Source organism: Tiliqua scincoides, chromosome 1, assembly GCF_035046505.1.
Source record: "Tiliqua scincoides isolate rTilSci1 chromosome 1, rTilSci1.hap2, whole genome shotgun sequence".
Taxonomy (NCBI): domain Eukaryota; kingdom Metazoa; phylum Chordata; class Lepidosauria; order Squamata; family Scincidae; genus Tiliqua; species Tiliqua scincoides.
Genome location: NC_089821.1, coordinates 169,894,433 through 169,913,589, shown reverse-complemented (window position 1 = coordinate 169,913,589; position 19,157 = coordinate 169,894,433). Strand labels below are relative to the sequence as shown.

General features: G+C 41.5%; 2 protein-coding genes across 2 annotated transcripts in view; one reads left to right on the top strand and one right to left on the bottom strand.

Moving 5' to 3' along the window:
• MCPH1 (microcephalin 1) overlaps positions 1 to 19,157 on the bottom strand; it is a 117,818-nt gene that overhangs the window by 37,871 nt on the left and 60,790 nt on the right. The window lies entirely within an intron of this gene.
• ANGPT2 (angiopoietin 2) overlaps positions 1 to 19,157 on the top strand; it is a 47,986-nt gene that overhangs the window by 6,407 nt on the left and 22,422 nt on the right. The window contains exon 2 of the mRNA XM_066612388.1: positions 15,519 to 15,674. Coding sequence (XP_066468485.1) covers positions 15,519 to 15,674 — 156 coding nt within the window. The remainder of the gene's footprint in view (positions 1 to 15,518; positions 15,675 to 19,157) is intronic.

Sequence of the window (19,157 nt, the reverse complement as noted above, 5' to 3'; positions counted from 1 at the left end):
ACTACTCCTTAGCATGACCCTGCTTTGTGTAGAATTGGGGAGCAAGAAACCCTTGCTACTGCCACTGCTGTTGACACTATGGTCCATGATCCACTGAAAAAAGAATGCTGCCACTTGCACAAGGGCTTTCTTAACTATATGGAACACTTGACAATATCTTTTTAAAAAATTTTTTTTTTATTTTCCAAAAACAGCTACAAACAAAAGCACACAACACGTAACACACAACACAAAAACCATCACTACACAAAAAAAAAGGGTGCAGGAAATCATACATCACCATCACATATTACTAAAACTAATAAATCATTACATTTCTTAATCAATTTCCTCTTCTAAATTTACCTCTCAATATCATTTTTCATCCATGATTCGAACATTTGACAATATCTGACCACAGAACTGAGTTAAATGAACTATTGGCATGACATGAAGTGAGAAATTTTTTCCTGTCCAATATGTGACCAATCAATTAACTGGCTGGCTCCCCATTCATACTTTATCCAGCTTGTTTGAATTCACCCTCGCTCTTCTGAAGCTGTCTACGCTTCAAACATAATACTGCAGTGCACCTGCTTCCACAGCTTGTAACACAACCTGTTCTGGCTTGCATGTTTATGACCATTTAGTTTTCCTAATACAGGGGTGCCCAAACCCCAGCCCTGGGGCCACTTGCGGCCCTCGAGGACTCCCAATCTGGCCCACTGAGAGCCCCCAGTCTCCAATGAGCTCTGGTCCTCCAGAGACTTGCTGGAGCCCATGTTGGCCTGATGCAACTGCTCTCAGCATGATGGCCAACTGTTTGACCTTTCCTGTGAGCTGTGGGACAAGGGCTCCCTCCACTGCTTGCTGTTTCACATCTGTGATGCAGCAGTGGCAGCAAAGGAAAGGCTGGCCTTGTTTTGTGCAGAGCCTTTTATAGGCCTTGAGCTATTGCAAGACCTTCATTCATTCATATGAGTTCCATCTCTAATGTATTCATTTACATAAATTTATTCAAATTTGAAATGTAAATTAACTCTTTTTTCCCCAGCCCCTGACACAGTGTCAGAGAGATGATGTGGCCCTCCTGCCAAAAAGTTTGGACAACCCTATCCTAATACACTGAAGGGGGTGGGTGTTGTGAATAACTTGCATTTCTTCATCACATGTTTACAGTATTTTCTTAGCCCTTTCATAAATTTAAATATTTTTTTCAAATCAATTTGTTGTTTTTGGAATAGCAGCACCTGTGTTGCAGAGATACATAGCCACAAAAGTCACTGTCATCCCTTCTAAAAGCCCTTGTAAATTTCTACTCTCAGTCAGACTTCTCATTCCTCTATAACCTTCCATGGGAGATACTGTATGGTTTGTTCAGTTTAAATGAATCAAAGACAAAAAAAATTAAAATACTCTTTTGTTTTTTATGAGTATGAACTCATACTCAAATATGAACTCTTTTGATAAATGCTATATCAGAGTTGAATGTGTTCACTTTATATTTTTATGTATCTATTTTAGGCTGCAATCCTAACCACACTTTCCTGAGAGTAAGCCCCATTGAACAAAATAGGACTTACTTCTGAGTAGACCTGGTTAGGATTATGCCCTTAGTTGTATCCTCCAATGGCTTTTAATCAAAGCTAAACAATAGTGCATATGTACATTCCAAATAAATGATGTGTATAGTCTACCATCCTTTTATAAAAAGCACATTCAACCTGAACATGCTTGTTTTGTTAGGTAAACTTAACTTGCTTTGAAAAATGGATGCGACTCAAGGAAGGGGAAAAATGCATTATCCTTTTAAATTCCCATAATATTACAATGGAAAAAACCTCATCCTATTTAGCAGTTACTGTACAGCTGTTAACAGACTTTTTTAGCCCTCTGTGATGGGAAAGGGACCCTAGTTGTCAATCTGTTGTGTTTAGAATTCAATAGTAATGAGTAATTCCAACTTGGAAGGAAAATAACCTTACTGATTTTATTTCAAATTTGTAATTGTTTAGTGAATTAGAAGGAAAGGATGCAAACTCCCTTTCAGTATTCAAAATGCTTCTCTGTGGGTGAGAGTCATGAAGCTCTCTGCTGTTATTTCTACCGGGGATCTTCTTTGTGGCTGTCCCTCAGTTTAAAAAACAAAACAACTGCAGATCAGCACTGCCATCCCTGGTTGAGGTGGCTGTTGAATGTCATCCTTTTCAGCAGGAGGATGAACCGCAATCTATGTAGTTGTTCCTTTGGGAAAACTTTTATTCTCTGAACTGCATGAACTCTGAACTTTTATTCCCTTACCTGTATGAAGAAGGCATCTGGGCGATTTCATGCACAGTGCCATTAGCCACCTTGATGCAGAGCAGTAGGTGATGCTTATGAGTACAAGAATATTCCATTTCCCTGTTGAATTTGGAATATAACCATCAACTGAGAAATGAATAGCCTACTGTAAAAGCTGAAAAATCTATGAAGCTGCTGTACTAGCAAATGTAGAGTTCAGATAGAGATGCAGAGGATGTTGTGTCAGTGCTACCGAATGACCCTGTGCTATTGTGCTCCCTTTGGGTAACTGTCTACCAGACTCATTACAGGCCATTTTGTCCCAGCATCTCAGAACTGCTCCCACTTTAGTCTTCCAGTTCATAATGCAGGCACAATGAAATTATAGTAAACAGATGGCAGAGTAGGAGAGACATCAACAGTCCTAAGATGCTAAGTTAATGCCCATTGCCCTGTGCACCACATTTATGCACATTTCAAGGAGGCCTATGGATCCTTATGCTCACCTTTTGTATTTCAAAACCTCTTAGAGCAGTGGTTTTCAAACTCTCTGGGAGAGTTTGAGCCGCTCTAAGTCCCTGTGGGGACAGGGTAAAGGCAGCAACGCGATTCCCAGGATTGCGTCGCTCAGGGGGCTGCAAGGGCTAGGCTGTACTTACCAGAGCCTCTTGCAGCCTCCTGGGGGTGCGGGGAGCCCTGCGCGACAGACTGCAGGGCTCCCCAAAGCTTAAGAAAGTGGAGTGATCACGCCCCGCCTTTGCAAAACCAGAAGTGGAGCACGATCCTGGGGATCGTGTCACTACCTCCTCCCAGCCCCTCCCCCTTAAGGGGGCAGAGGCCAGGACTCTCAGGCTGGGGCGTCGCGACACCCCAGTTTGAAAAGCCCTGTCCTAGAGAGTTGAGGTTTCTACAAGTCTCAAATGAGTAGCAGTTCTTTTCTGCTATTTTATCAATTTGCTAAGATATGAGAAAACCGGCACGTATATTTTGGAAGGAATCTTGCGAATAAATTAGACTTCAGTTTGAACACAAAAATCATTGTATTATTATAGAGTACTTAAAAAAAAAAATTAAAGGATGCTGAATCTATCTTCTGGTTTAAAAAAAAAGTTTCCAAAGGCTAAACAGGGTTAATTTGTAGAATGGCTGTGAAATTTATCATCAGAAATAAATTGTATAAACAATGTTCTTAATTTCGGATTGTTTGATGGAGCAAATTCAACACTACTATGCTGGATCACACAGAGCTACCTCTGTATACACAAGCTTCCATGACCATCCCCCTTAAAAATTATTATTGGTGAGTGATAATTTATCAAACTGATTTTAATTCTTAAGATCACAATCTAAAACCAGAGAGAAAACAAGGTGAGAAGTGAGAAAGGCAAAATAAAGGGATACAGGTGGAGCCTATTTATGTGCTTAAGTTCCATTCCGTAACTCATCGCAATTAAGAAAAAACTTGTTGTGCTAAATTCCATAGAGTTAAGCAAATATGCTGCAGCCTGATACTTGGGACTGGAAGGAAACTAAGACAGCTGTTATCAATCCCTTCCCCTCCCCCTCCTCCGCTCTGTACTCAGCCCTCCCCTTTGCCAGCTGTCTTTCACAGGTGGGATGCTGAGCTTTTAAGAGTCTAGTCCTATGCGTTTCTACTCAGAAGTAAGCCCATGGTAGTCAGTGCCGCTTACTCCCAGGAAAGTATGGATCGGATTGTAGCCTGAGAGCCTAGTCCTATGCTTGCCTACTCAGAAGTCCCATTCTAGTCAATGGGGCTTACTCCCAGGAAAGTGTGGATCAGATTGTAGCCTAAATCTCATGCTTTAGCTTGCTGGGAAGACTTGCTTGCTGGGCTGCTTTGTTTCCATCGGCTGGAGCACGGAGAACCTGCATCATCTCAGTCTGAAGCGGGAGGGGGGGTTGGGAAACACTCCCTGGGTTTTTTAAAGCAATTCCCTCTGTTGCTACTGCACCTGCCCTTGTGTGTGTGTGTGTGTGTGAGAGAGAGAGAGAGAGAGAGAGAGAGAGAGAGAGAGAGGGCTACACCTTGCTCCACCTTGCTCTGGCTACAGAGGTTCCCCCCCCTTCCCCTCTTCAGCCTCGGCTGGCTCAGGGGCTCCAGGAGTCTTACTGTTCCTTCAAAAGGGGATCCTCTTCCATGGCTCCAGGGCTATTTCCCTGCCTGTGCAGTGTTTTGGACTGCCTGGAAACGGGTTGGCAGGGAAAAGGAGGCAAAGGTGTGTGCGACTTTTAGTTCCCCCCACCCCATTCGCTTTGAGACAAATCTGTGAATAAATAGGTTGCACCTGTATTACCAAGAAATATGGTCAAGAAGGATCAATCTAGACCAGGGGTGCCCAAAATTTTTGGAAGGAGGGCCACATCATCTCTCAGTGTTTGGGGTGGGAGGGGGGGGGAAATTAATTTGCATTTAAAATTTGAATAAATTTATAAATTAATATACTAGAGGTGGAACTTATATGAATGAAGGTCTTGCAATAGCTCAAGGCCTATAAAAGGCCTTGCACAAAACAAGGCGGTTCTTTCCTTTGCTACCACATCACAGACATGAAATAGCAAACAGTGGAGGAAACCCTCATCCCACACTCATGCGAGATGTCAAACAGTCGCCCTCACGCTGAGAGCAGTTGTGTCGGGCCAGTGCAGGCTCCAGCAAGTTTCTGGAGGGACAGAGCTCATTAGAGACTGGGGTCTCCCTGAGGGCCGCATTGGGAGTCCTCGAGGGCCACACGTGGCCCCAGGGCCGGGGTTTGGGCACCCCTGATCTAGACCATGTTAACATTTCAAAATTATGGGCAGGACTGTGTGCAAAGTTTGTAACATGGAACAATTACTTATACAGGTTTTTAATATTTGTATATTGGAAGAAATATTGGCTGAAGCCTCCCTTGTATCATGACTACATACATGGTCATTACATGTAACAATCTACAGAGAGGTTTCTAACTAATTCTGTTTTGTACAGAGCATACCAGTACTTTGTAATCTGGATCTGTAATAAGACATGAAGAAATATTTTTAATAATAATCATAATAAAAAGGTACAGCTATCTCTCCAAACAGACAAAAGCAAAGCATAACAACTGAACCCTATCCCCTACCATGCAGTGCTGCCAATGGTGCATGTGCTGTATGCTATGGTGGACAGTGACCAGACGGCCTGGGAGGGGTAAGTAAAAACATTTCTTACTTATCTCCCAGTAGACTGCCTGGTTGCCAATGGTTGCTATTTAGCTGGCATATGTCTGGGGAGATGGAGGGGGCATGTCAGGTGGAGAAAACAGGGATAGCATCCTGGCATGTGCTGCCACTGCTGCCAGAATTCACCCCCTCCAGCCCTTGAAATGCCCTCTGCCAACCTCCGCCTGCCCTCAAACCGCCCCCGCTGTTTACCTGCACTGATGCAGTGTCTAGCAACCACTGCCATGTGCATGGGAGCCTCCAGCTGTTTGCCCAGGCGGCCCCTAAGTGTACCGCAGTGGCATGCCTTTTACAATGCTGCAGCAGCACTTACGGCAGCAGACTGGGAGTTCCGCCACCATGTAACCCATAGGATTGGGCTGTAAATTATCCTACCATTCAAGGATATTCATTGTAATGGATTATAGAATATTCGTAACCAATCTAGAGGAAATGATACTATATAAAAATCAGCATAAGCTTAGTAACCTGCAGGGAATTGTCACTCAAGCTCTTCCAGAATTTCTATAACCACAATGAACAAGATACTTTCAAACCTTCTCACCTAACCTATTATATTTCTTAGCATACACACAATAATGTACGTCTGTATGTATTTAACATATTTATATACCTTCTATGTTCTTACACAGAACACAAGGAGGTTTACATAGGCATCCTATTCATGAGAGCCAGGATGGTGTACTGGTTCTGGAGTTGGACCAGGTCCAAATCCCTGCTCAGCCGTGAGGCTTCCTGGGAGACCTTGGGCCTATTTCTCAGCCTTGCCTACCTCATAGGTTGTTATGAGGACCAAAGGAGGGAAGGAACTATGTACACCATCCTGAACTACTTGGAGGAAGGGCAGTATAAAAATGTGAAAAATAAAATAATTTTCTTGGTAGGTTACAAAATTAATAAATTCTCAAGCCACAGACATCAGTGTGGCATGCAATTCACTCACCATCACTCGTACATAGAACTTGAAGATGCCCTTTGATTTCTACTTATTTCTTAAAAGTTACTAGCTCCCTAGTAGCCCTGAAATTGAGACAAACATTCTTTAAAAATAACAAAAGTTTTAAAACAAAAACAAATAAGGCACGGTTTGTTTTGTTCTAACATTGACAATTTGGTAAAATCCATTTTTCCTTTTTTTGTATTTGATAAAGGATTTCTGATATTGGAGTTAAGTTATATTCTGTTAGCATGCCAACTCTCACAAACAAGGAAATTACTTTAGTCTTTTCTATATTGGTGAGAAAAAAAAATCCCTGAAAGTAGAAACTTAGGAAGCAGGCTGCTAGCTTCCTACTTTGAGGGAGGATTATGGAATTCTTAAAACATAGGGAAGCATTCCAAAATACTATTTTCACCCATAATCTAAAGTGATAGAGTCCATTCCACCATGATTCTTCTATCTTAATTATACCATGTGTATAGTTCAGGCCTAATACAGTAATTGGGGGAAACATCCTATGGAAAATGTTCATGCCTTGAAAAGACATCTCTGCACCTACCATCCTGTAATACTGAAAGGAACATAACAGTGTAAATTGTTCACAATGAAATGTAATCTATTTTTAAGGAAATGTCATCAGCTTTTCAGTACATGCAATGCTGGCAAGCATTATACACTAAAGATGGCTTATTGCCAGTTAAACACAGCCTGATATATGCCTTGTCCTAAGGCAGAATTTAAAGGAATATTCTCAATGTTTGGAATGCTGTGAAACTACTAAGAGGTCATGATTTTTCATACAGAAACTGCAGGATAGCATAGAAACATGTTTTTATATTATATCCCCCATCTCATATTTTGCAATACTTTAGCTTTCCAAATAGAATGCTTCCAATGCATGTTTCCAATGTAAATCTGAAGAACTGTATGCATATTTAAGTGTATAGTCGATAGAATTTATTTTTGGGTAGGGATGCTTCAGATTGCATTGTGCGTCAGTATATTGCAGCACTGCAGCTTAAGTAGTTGTGGGTCATACTGAATGGTTACTCATGATGTACAGTGAGAATTGCTCTTTTCATTGGATCCACAGACAGCTTTGTGATGCACGTAAGTACCACTAGTGAAACCATAAAGTCTAGAATGCTTTTAAGAGTACTCCTACTAACAAACAGCAAGACTGCATTATACCTTTCCTGGCTTATAAAGCCCAGGATGCCACCGTAATGAAACATTTAAAATAGCCAATTAAAAATAGTTGATATGCCTGACTTCAAAGACTGTGGCATTCCTTGCTATTTAGCACACAAATGGTTTTCATTAAGACGATCTCTTGCACAGCATTTCTGTTTCCATCTTTGTTTACAGTTCTAAGAGTTATCGCTTAAACTTTCAGTATCGTAGACATATATACATAGTTGTTGGCCTGAGCATTTTCTAATTTATCTCAATGTATGTCTTGCTAGTCTTCATTTAGGTTGTTACTTTCACCTTTTTGTTTGTTGACAGGAAAAGGAGATAAGAGAGGAAAGCTTAGCTGGAGGTCTGGACTGACAGAGACACTCTCAGCAGGCTGTGTATAAAACTAATACTGTAGTCTTCTCAAGCATTCCCATCTGCATTCTCAAGAGGATTGTTTTTACTTGACAAACAACAGAAGTCTACAGGGACTTCCTGCCCAAACTATAAAGGGCAGCAAACCAGTTTTAAATTGACTCTCTTCCAGCCTGGAATTATGTACTTGTTATTCTGCCTTTTCATTTTCCTATAAATTGAAGGAGACTAAGTGCTTGTTACAGAAACTTTCAAAACTGCACAGAAAAGCAAAATGAATCTTATTCCAATACTATGAGAATTTAAAACAAATGATAGGAATTAACAGATTCTCATGGTAAAAAGTGCATTTTGAATGTATGCTGCTTTTAATTTGGAGCAGCACAAAAGAGAATGAGAATGGATACAAAATATTGCAAAATGCATTTGATGACTCAAAATGTTATACATAACCTGAAAACACAGTATATTAAAAGAAATATTTTGCTCTTTACGATAAATAATATGTGGCAGCTGAATAGTTTTCCACACTGTGAAAGGATTTATCTGTGACTACAGTTACAAATGTGGTCAAAGATCCATGGTAAAACAATTTTCCCCTTGAAAGTAGACACGCCACATAACTACTGAAGTAGGAACACTTGCATTTAAGATTAATTAGGCCCAGAGACTAATTCAATTAGAATATGAATTATATTCTGACTTCTAACATATTAAAACCTGTTGAGAACATAGCAGTGTTCACTGGATTACTTCAGATGCAAGTAATTTGCTATATAACGTATGCATGCTAGAAAACCAATTGAAACAATGTAGAGGGAAGGGCCATGGAGAACGACAGAGAAAGGTTCTCTCAGCTTTCTCACTAACAGGCAGCCCAATCCTGAGCTTCCCGGGGTGCACGGCTGCAGCAGCACCGAGAACGGCTGCTGCCGCATCCTGCGTGCCTCAGCCTGCCGTGGGCAGCGCCTTGGGAGAAGGGAACTTTCATCCCCTTCTCCCAGGTAAGGGAAGCAGCCCCGCAATGGGGCTACTCACTTTACTGGCGACCAGAAGGTCGACAGTAAAGTAAAGGCGTTCGTGTAGGGAACGAACGGACGGAATCCTACACGAACGGACAGCATCCAGTGGAGCTGAGCTCCACTGGACCCACAGCATAGAGCCACAGCATAGAAAGTGTGGAACGGAGCACTTAAGTGAGTTTTGAACCTGTGGGCAGTGCCTGTCTTATACAGCTCCTAGCAATATTAAGCACTGTAGAAGTGACCATCACCATCTTACATCCCAATCCTACCCCTTCCATTATCAAATTATGTTACCACACTGACTTGAGTGAGCACTGCATCTAATGGTGGGTGGGGGCCACGGCGGGCAATCAGGAGGACTACCAGAGGAAAGAAAAATATTTTCCACTTACCTATATGTAGGTCTATGGGTTTCCTTGGACCTACACCAATTATATAGCTGGTGTAAGTCTAAGGAGAGAAAAGAAGTGACAACCTGAGTTTGCCTATTAGGAAAAAATAATCTGAAATAGGTTAAAACTGTCCATCACTTTGTGACATTTGAGCTGGTTCTAATAAAGATTGAACTCCTCTTGCACCATTCTTTTTCCTCCTCTGTTCCACTGTAAGACTTTGAAATCAGTGCCAATGAAGGAAGACCAGATGGTCAAGCAGACAGGGTGTTTGCGGATTGCTTGTCTTTATTGTCTAGAGATCCACCAGTTGACCCCAGCCAGCTCACCTGCTGACCTCTGGCATGTACCAGCTGACCTCTGACCAGGTCAGAGGACAGGTGGAGATGCCCAGGTAGTCATAAACCATCCAACTGGATGGACCTATGACCTCATCAAACTTAGCTTACCTAAGGTTAAGGTCATGCCCAAGAATACTGGCATGTGTTCTTATTTGGCAGTCTTGGAATGAAACTGTACATGGCCAATTCCACCGATTTCATTAGGAATCAGAGATATAATGGCATCTCAAAATCTAAAGCATTGAGTAAGCACCAGGCATCAGATATGTTAAAGGAATTATTTTACTTTAGTTTGCCTGTTTAGCCTTTTGCTAAGCACTGCACTAGGCACTATTAACACTCAAGCCAATTTTCCAAGCCTGCTTGTTTTTTTCCCCCTCCCTTTCGTCCTTGCATTTATCATTCCCTTTGTTTTAATACACTCTTTTTCTGGTCTAACTTTTTGCCTGCCTATTGAACTCAGCTTAAACTTGCCCCAGTCCTCCTGGATGCTTGACTATTTGGATATACTTTTGGAAATTCTCTGTGTAACTTGGAGGGAAGTTTTCTAAGGACAATCTCTCTCTCCCTGGCTCTGTTCTTGTGATAGCCACTGAGCCTTTTCCCTAGCCTAGGGGCAGATCTGGAGGGAGACACCAGCATTAAAGCTCCCACCAACCCTAATTATCACAAAAATATTAATCTATAATTGGCTTTTCAGATTAAAAAAACTGTTTTAGGCAGCTGTACCATATAAAAATATGAACTTAAATTCAAATTGAGAATGTTGTTTAACTTAGGGCACAATCCTATCCTATTCCTACGCTAGTCCACTGTCATTCAAGCAAACATGGCCCTCCTCTGTAGCGGATTGACAAAAGCAAGCCACATGAGCATGCCAGGGAGGTGAATGGAAACAGGGATGGTCATGCCAGGAAGTAACATGAAATAGTTGCGTGGCATGATAACCTTGGAGGAGTGCCAAATGGACAAGCCCCCATCTGTTCACCACCCTCTCCAGCCTACCAGTCCACTGAGGGCTCCAGTTCTCTGACTTTCTGACAGCAAGTCAAAAAGATCACACCATAGCCAGTGCTGCTAGAGGAAGAAAGGGGGGGGGGAGAAAGCTCCCATGGCTCCATTTCACTTAACCCCACCTACTTGGAGCTTATAAAGCACCGGGTAGGCAGGGAAAGGTGGTTTGGAGGCTGATGCCTTCCATTTTTCTCCTTCCCTTTATGTGCTGAGCATTCCATACTCCTGTTCATTATACAAAGAGAAGTTGCATGGAGCAGGGAGCACTGTTCTTGTTGTAAGTCAAGGGAAGGGGAATGGGGGCATGTTCATTTGCTTGCTGTCCCCACATCCATGGGGTGAACATGGGCAGAGGAAACATTTGGGGTGAGATTCAGGTAGCACAGGTGCATACACCACTTCCCTGAATGGAAGTGACCAATCCTGTCAACTTTCAGCATTTTCCTGTATCTCCCCCCCCCCTTCATTTCTGGTTTCCTGCCCTCTGTAGTCTTCTCCTCTGTTCTCTGCATGTGTATGCTTGTGAAGAATCTGAATAATTCCAAGGTTTAATAGCGCTGCCCAAGAATGCCTGAACCAAAAATGGTCCAAGTTCCTAGGCACACCCAAGCTTTCAGGCATACTTAAATTAGTATTTCAATCTTGGCCTTAGGTTGGGGTCCAAAAACTTGTTCAACTGTTTCATGAGTGGGCTTTCAAACAACACCACTGCCATGTGGCAGGTACAGTGTATAAAATCCTAATTTAAATGAGCCCGTAAAAGCCCTTGGACATGCCTGAAGTAGGACTTGTTCTTATCATCTCTAGGTAAGAGATTGTTTTTAAATGCTTTATTAATGTTTCAGTCACATAATTTTTTCAGGCAGTGATATGCATCATCTATTGCAATGTTTGTGCCTTGTGCCATTCATAATGTATGGCACTTAGTTGGCAATAGTGGAGATTCTGAGTATAATAACTACTGCCACCAAGAACATAAATGCTTAAGTTACATTCAATAAAGCAAAACTAAGATCTCATTTATAATTCCACATGGATAAAGAATAATTATATAATCTCTGGAAAAGTATAAATGATTTGTTAGTCTGGTGGCTGACTAGTTCTATGAAATAGATGTAAACAGAATCAGGAGTCCTAGTTTCAGGCAGAAATTGACAGATCCATCCTTTCTCTTAAAAAGATTAATAATGTAGTTCAAACAGGTGTACATGAAATGGTATGTGCTAAACTTAAGCACTGCATTTTCCTTACAAATTGTAAGTGACAGGATTTGTGCAATTTTTCTTAAAGCTCCAAAATGTTGTTGATGTAACTGCAATGTTTTAGAAAGTTCTCAGATATGACCTAATATGCCTTTAGTCCTTTGGCAGTGCAAGTTTAGTATTGCTAACAAGTTGTGTAATTGTATACAACTGTAAGAAATGAAGGGAACATAGCATTGATCTTCAACGGAGAATAACTGCTTTGTATTTAAATGGAAGAAGAGATCAGACAGTACTACTAACCTAGATGAATTAATAGCCTCATTCTGTATAAAGCAGCTTCATTTGTTTCTATATAAATAACTTACTGTTAGTTGTCCCAGCTGTATCTGCAAATTACATAATACATGACAGACGTATCTTTCTTGAACTTATGAAGGCAACTTCACAGGCCCAATAAATTATGATTATACAAAATTACAATGATTAAGCTTTGAATACATTTTTGAAAAGAAGGTTATGAAATGCAAGATTTTCAGAGAGAAAAGTGCAATCACTAATCAGCTCCAGACTTCTATCAGTAGAGATGTTTTAAAATGGTGTTATTTATTTTACTTAGAAGTTAGTCCATTGTGTTCAGTAAGACTTGGCTGTAAACCACTCTTACTCGCTGAAACAAACACCTCTATCAGACAATTGGCATTTGGAAGGTCAGGAGAGGAAAAATGACCAGACAAGATCTTCTAGCACCCAGAGAGAGAAACGTAGAATTTAAAGATGACGGCATTTCAAGATGTTCATGAGAGTCATGTAAAATAAATAAATGAAAAATCCATGCAATTCACAGATGTGCAGAAACAAAACTGAGGCAGTTGCATATCCTTTTAGAGATGTGATTGCATTAGAATAATATATATGCATGAACTGAACAGAGGTGAAGTCAGGGTCTGTTCTTTACTCTGAAGAGCTTGAAGTCAAAAGTAGATGGGAAATAGAAGCTGCTTGGGAAGGTAGGGGAAGAAATAGAGATAGTTGCCCATGAATAGTGTTAGGAGACACAGAGAGCAATCCAAACCTGTGCTGGAGTAGGCAAGCCAGAAGGCTTGCGTTGCATCCAAGGCAGGTTTGTGCGCAGCAGCGGCTCAGCCAGAGGCAAGGGAAAACTCTTCCCCTTACCCCTGGGTAAGGGCTGCTGGTCCCATTCGGTCTCCTTGGACCTGCGCCACCTCTGGAGGTAGTGCAGGTTTGAGGAGAGAGGAGCGGGGACAGGGGTTGAGATCTGGCATAACTGCTGGGTTCCAGCCCCGCCTCCCCACATACCCGCCTCCGGGGCCGCCCATCGCCCACCCTCCCCCCGCCCAGAAACACCTCCTCCCCGCACCCCCACATCTGCCTTTGCTGCTTGTTCCAGCGCGAGCACGCCGACACAAGCAGCTGTGGGGAAACCACGGTGGAGGCTTATGCCAGCCTCTGCAGGCCAGCACTTCTTGGAGCGACGGCCTGGCTTTCCTGCAAAGAGGCGCAAATGTGCTTTACGGCACGTTTGTTACCCTCTTATGCCGGCCTGAGGGAGTTGGGCCAGCATAAGGCGCTGTTTGGATTGTGCCCACAGTTAGTCATCATAATCATAATTATTTCTTATTAGGAATTAGGATTTGCTAAACAGCTAGCTTTAGGAGGAGGAAGTTTAATGATGAGAGATGGGGGTCCTTTCAGCTGTAAAAAATGCTGTTGGGCATCTAGACTGAAGGTAGAAGAGATGTTAGGACCGCATAGAATTCAGAGAAAGGAAAAGAGAAAATTAATCAAATGGTTCTCAAAGAACTCAGGGAGTGAAGAAAGTTGTTACATTTGCTAGTTATTAATATCAAACACCTACAATAAAATTTATCATTTATTAAATCACAGAAGCTGTTACTGGTTACACATGCTGAAATGGTTACGAGAAAATGCCTTGGGATTATTTCAAAACTGTTGTTAATTTGGCATTCGTAGAAGGAAGACATTGTTTCTCACCCTTGCTTTTTGTGTTTTGTTTGTCCAAAAGTTGAGTAACAATGCATAAACAACTTTCTTAGAGCATACCAGACTTCTTATCTAATCCCTAACAATGTAAGTATGAGATATGCTTGAGTATTTGAAGGTTCAGGAAGGTGACTAAATTCTTTAAGCTTTTGTCTAAACTACTCTCATCTCTGAATAAAATTTCCACTGTTGTTAAATGCTGGTGCGGTTCCCCCAGAGGTGACAATGGAGGGAAGCAGCTACAAAGCCAAGTCTACAGGGCAAAACTAGACGTGACTTTAAACATGCTGGGAGTGGGGGTATTTGATCTAGATCAGAATTCATGGCAAAGGGTTAAATCTCCCTTCCGCCCAAGCTTTAAGCCACATCCCAGTAGTTTCTATTTACAAATGAAACAAAACAAAATCACCTCACATATGAAAGGTCACAGTTAAAAGTCATGTTAAAAATGCCATCTAGTTTGACTACAAGATAGCCACTCTACTTTCCATGACTCTTAAATAATGAGCAGTGGAAAGCAGTGGAGAATGCAAACACTTCAACATTTCAGGAATGAAACAGGGTCACTGGTGCACTGGTACTGCTTATTCTCACACTGCTTCATTGCCTACTATACACTGTAATTATACTGAAATATTTGGCCTCCATGTGCTTTGGAAGCAGGGTCTGCTAACCCTGTTTGACAGCTGATCATAATGGTTTCCTGTTTTAATCCCAAAGAATATTTAATAGAAAATTTCATCTTCAAGGGATCTGATTATACTGATAGAATAGCTGCCATTCAAAGACATTAATACAATCATAGGCACGAAGTAAATCTGGTTGTGTTAAATGAAGCTTATTCCCAGGAAAGTGTTATAGCAGCCCAAGCAATATTAACTATCTGAATAACTACAGGGGAGGGGGATTGACAGGAAGCAATGAACAGGAAGCAATGAACTGGTATTTTGTGTCAGTGTCTGCATCTGAATGGATCTGGACAAGACGCGAATCAAGATGTCTCCTCTTCCCTTCAGATATTTAATGTCTCAGAATTAAAGGAAATATGAAGAATGCTAAGTTCAGGTGTGTGCATATTAAGATTTGCAAAAGGCACCCCAACATTGCTCCCACAGGGAAAATAGTAACAACACAGAGAGAAGGAGAAAGGATAAATAGGAGTAGTTGGGGCAAATGGAGAATGTGCCTTTGTACTAGTTCTTTGCTTACAGCTTCAGTTAGCAACAAGTTTTTGCTAAATGGCCAATCCCCTTCCCCTCCACAAGCCACTGCAACTGCTCTCTTCACATGCCCATCTTATCTCCATATGGGCTACTGGGAAATCAGATGGCTACCACTAGGGAACAGATTTGTGTCCTGTGGCTCATCTCTAGCTTATAGTAAGCACCCCCATTTTGTCTTATCTGCTGGAAATTCAAAAAAGCCCATTACAGAAAAAGCATCTGAAGTTTAAAATGCTTAAACTGTCCAGACTTATGAACATATTTACAAAGAAGCAAACAGCGAAAGGACATAAACTTTCTCTTTCTTCTGTCATGCAGCTTGAAAATTATATCCAGGATAACATGAAAAAAGAAATAGTGGAGATCCAACAGAATGCAGTTCAGAACCAGACGGCAGTCATGATCGAAATAGGCATAAACCTATTAAATCAAACAGCAGAACAGACTCGCAAATTAACTGATGTCGAAGCACATGTAAGTAGCAGCAGTACAAGATGAAATCATTCTGCATTCAAGAGAGCCACATGCTTTTTATTTTTTGTGTTGACAGAATTTTGCTCTGAAAAAGCTTGATGCTACAGTTGTTAGAGTCACAACCAGTTTATAAAAGGAGCAGTTTATGTTGTAGAATGGAAATCTCTATTACAGGTGTGCCCCAGTATTTGTAGGGGTTCCATTCCTGAACCCCCCTACGGTTAAATGAAACCATGGATATGAGCGAATGCCATCCCCTCCACCCTTCATAGCTCAGGGGAACTCCACTCCCCTCACCTCCAGAGAGTCGCCTGAGCCCAGCAGAGACCACACACATCCATCTGAGCCTTAGAATGAAAAACAGATGACTTCCACTTTCTATGTGAAACCGGAAGTGACATTTTTAATGCCTTATAAGGCATTTGGAGGCTTGGGAAAGCCTCTGGAAAAAGTAAGGGGGCACATGTGGGAGATGTGCTTGGGGGGCCCTGCAGACCCAATCCTTAGATAAGTGAATCTGTAGATCTGGGGATCCACGGATACAGGGGCCCCCTATGTTACTATCATTAAGAATATTTATATCAAGCTTTTCAACCAAAAAAAGTTCACGAAGCAGTTCACACAGCGGAACAAATACGTAAGTGGTACTCTGGGCTCCAAAAGGGCTCAAGAGAGCAGGGATGTGTAGTCAGGAAAGGCAGAGTCCCCCCTGTCCTGCCATACTCCAGTGAAAATAGCCTCATGTGCCTGTTACTATACAGGGAGAGACTAGAATTTGCAGCAGTTAGAGCTTAGCCTCTGTTGTATTTGCGCAGGTGCTGTAGCTTCCAGGTTGCCCCCAGAATGCCTTGCAGTGCCACAACAAACACCTCCCCAGGCATTCATTTCACTGCATGTCTCTGCAAGAGGGACACCAGCAAAAGTGACATCCCTGGAAAAAATGCCATGTTAGTGTGAAGAGGGACAGTTGCTCTCACATTTTGCATTACAAGAGAAGCACCCCTTGAAAAGGTGCCTCTTTGTTCAGTTGACAGGAATCTGATGCTTCAAAATGAGTTTGTGATGACATGGTAATTTATTCAGTCAGAAAAGGCTGTAGTCTAGAAATTGAATGGCTAGTTATGAATGCTCAGTGGGGTTTTTGAGCTGCACATATAACTCCTTTATATGAATTGACAGATCCACATGCTCAACATCCCTGAGCATATGTTATGTCCCCATGTGGGTTTGCTGCCCTGCTGGGGAGTTCCTAGGTATTTCCAAGTGGCTGATGTAACAGTCCTCAGAGAAGTGAAATGGGGCAGCCCTCACTAGTGTGGCCTGCTCAGCTCAGTGAAGTGGATGAAGAAAAATGCTGATACCGGAAGCACTCTTGAGTGGTTCTAGCCCAGCAGCAGCAGTATTCACACAAGCCTGGTACAGTTATCTCAGGGCAGAATGGGGATGTGGGAAGAAGAACTCAGCACTTTGCTTACCACCATGCTTGGTAATTCATGGGAAAAGTGGCAGCTTTCTGTGGGTTGGATGTACCTGGAGCTATGGCCCATCCCTATACTGCTATCAAATGTGCAGCTCAGGGAGTGGTGAGGAAGACCACAGTCTCTCTTCTTGCAAGACATTCCACACATTCCAAGGCAAACTGAGATTGTGAATCTTACAGGGTGCATCTGTTGGTCTGCAAAGCAAGCACTGTTCACAGTAATGTTTGGCCAAGGATGAAAAAAGGAAGGCAAATAAACCATTCAGGTTCCTCCTTTTCTTCCACTTCACAGATACTATTCTCTGAGCATACAGCTAGCCAATCCATAACCAAAGCCGAGTCAAATTTTCTTAGTTCTATGGTATTACATGACTCTATTTTCTCAAGCAAATAGCTTGAGCTTTCTCAAGCAAATTCACGTAAGTCTTCAAACATACTGCAAAAACCAGTTTCCCTGACAATTTAAAACAGGCTCAAATTCAGGCTTGACGAATATACTTCCAAAAGTGAAAAAGAAATTCCATCTGTGTGAATTTGCCGCCTACCAGGAAATGCCCTCACTCAGTCAAACTATATATGTTACCTTCAAGTATTCTGTATTTACACAGGCGTATGTACCAGATAATTGAAGGAATAAACTAAAGTGCACAGGTTGAAAGGTATGCCCCACAGTCTCTTGAGATATCACAGAAAACACTAGGCAGCAAGTCAAAGCTTGTGTTTTGAAGCAATGTGTCAAAGCTACCTTGCAATGGCCACAGGGAGAAAATAGGAGATGAATGCATTGGACTGGGACAACTGCCTGGGGTACTGGAAACATTGGTGGCCACAGTCCCAACACTGCTTGAATTGCAAGCAGCAAGGAATAACTGGTAGACAAGCAAGAAAATGCTGAGATGCTCACAGTGTCTAATAATGATACTAACACAGTAGCGGACAAAGAAGATGTACCTCAGTACATCACTTAGAAGTGTTTGCTCTGGAACATCTCTCATACTATTTATACCATGGGTTAATGTGCGAAGTACTTTACAATCTTTGCCTTTGCCTTCACAGCTCCCCATCAAGTAGGCTTCTATTATACTTGTTTTGAACTCAGAAGTGAAAATAAATATACATCCAAATCCAGGACCCATTTACCTCCTCTTCCCTGCAGCCCTCATTGCAGCATTCAAAGTGCTCTCAGAGAGGCCAAGTAATGCATCCTTATTTAAGACATTTTCTACAAAGAAACTAGGATAAGTGGTAACATTTCAATAGCTATGATTTAACTGGAGGAGAAATCAAAAGACTGAACTGAGTGGGAGCAAGGTTAGAGAATAACAGGAAGCTACAAAGGAAAATAGTCACATATTTTCAAGTTGATGCCTAAATCCCAAATCAATTGTGGTTCCTTAAGGGGAAAAGAGAAGTTCCCATATCCAAACTGGAGAGAAAAAGTCTTGTTATAGATCTCATGTCAAATACATCCAAATGTGTGGTTGTCATCAAGTAACCACAAACTATTACATTTACAGTGCAAACAATATAGTAGTTGTGAAATCATAAATTCATTTCAATCATTACATGCCTCATAGTAAGTGAAATATGTTCATGAAGAACTTGTTTATTTTTTTCAGACCTTTAAATGGGAGGGGGGGAACCCTTTCCTCAGGATATAGCTAATTTTTAAAAAGTTTTGTAAAATTTTTGAACTTTCCAAACATATGTGAGACTGAAAGTACTCGGCATTACCCAGAATTAGATTGTAGAATTCTGGAAAAGCTACTTGCAGATATATGGTTATATTTTTGAACGCTCTTTGATATAGAAATTTCCCTGTTTGTAGTAAGTTAGCACACAAGAAAGAGGGCTATGCTAAAATTTTCTCTGACGTATAGAACTCTCAAGTACTGTATTTTTTATTATATTTCATCCTGTAATGATAGGAAAATTCAGATCCCTATTTTGGAATAACACTAAATCCTATTACACATTTTCTAGCACTTTAAATCCTCAACATG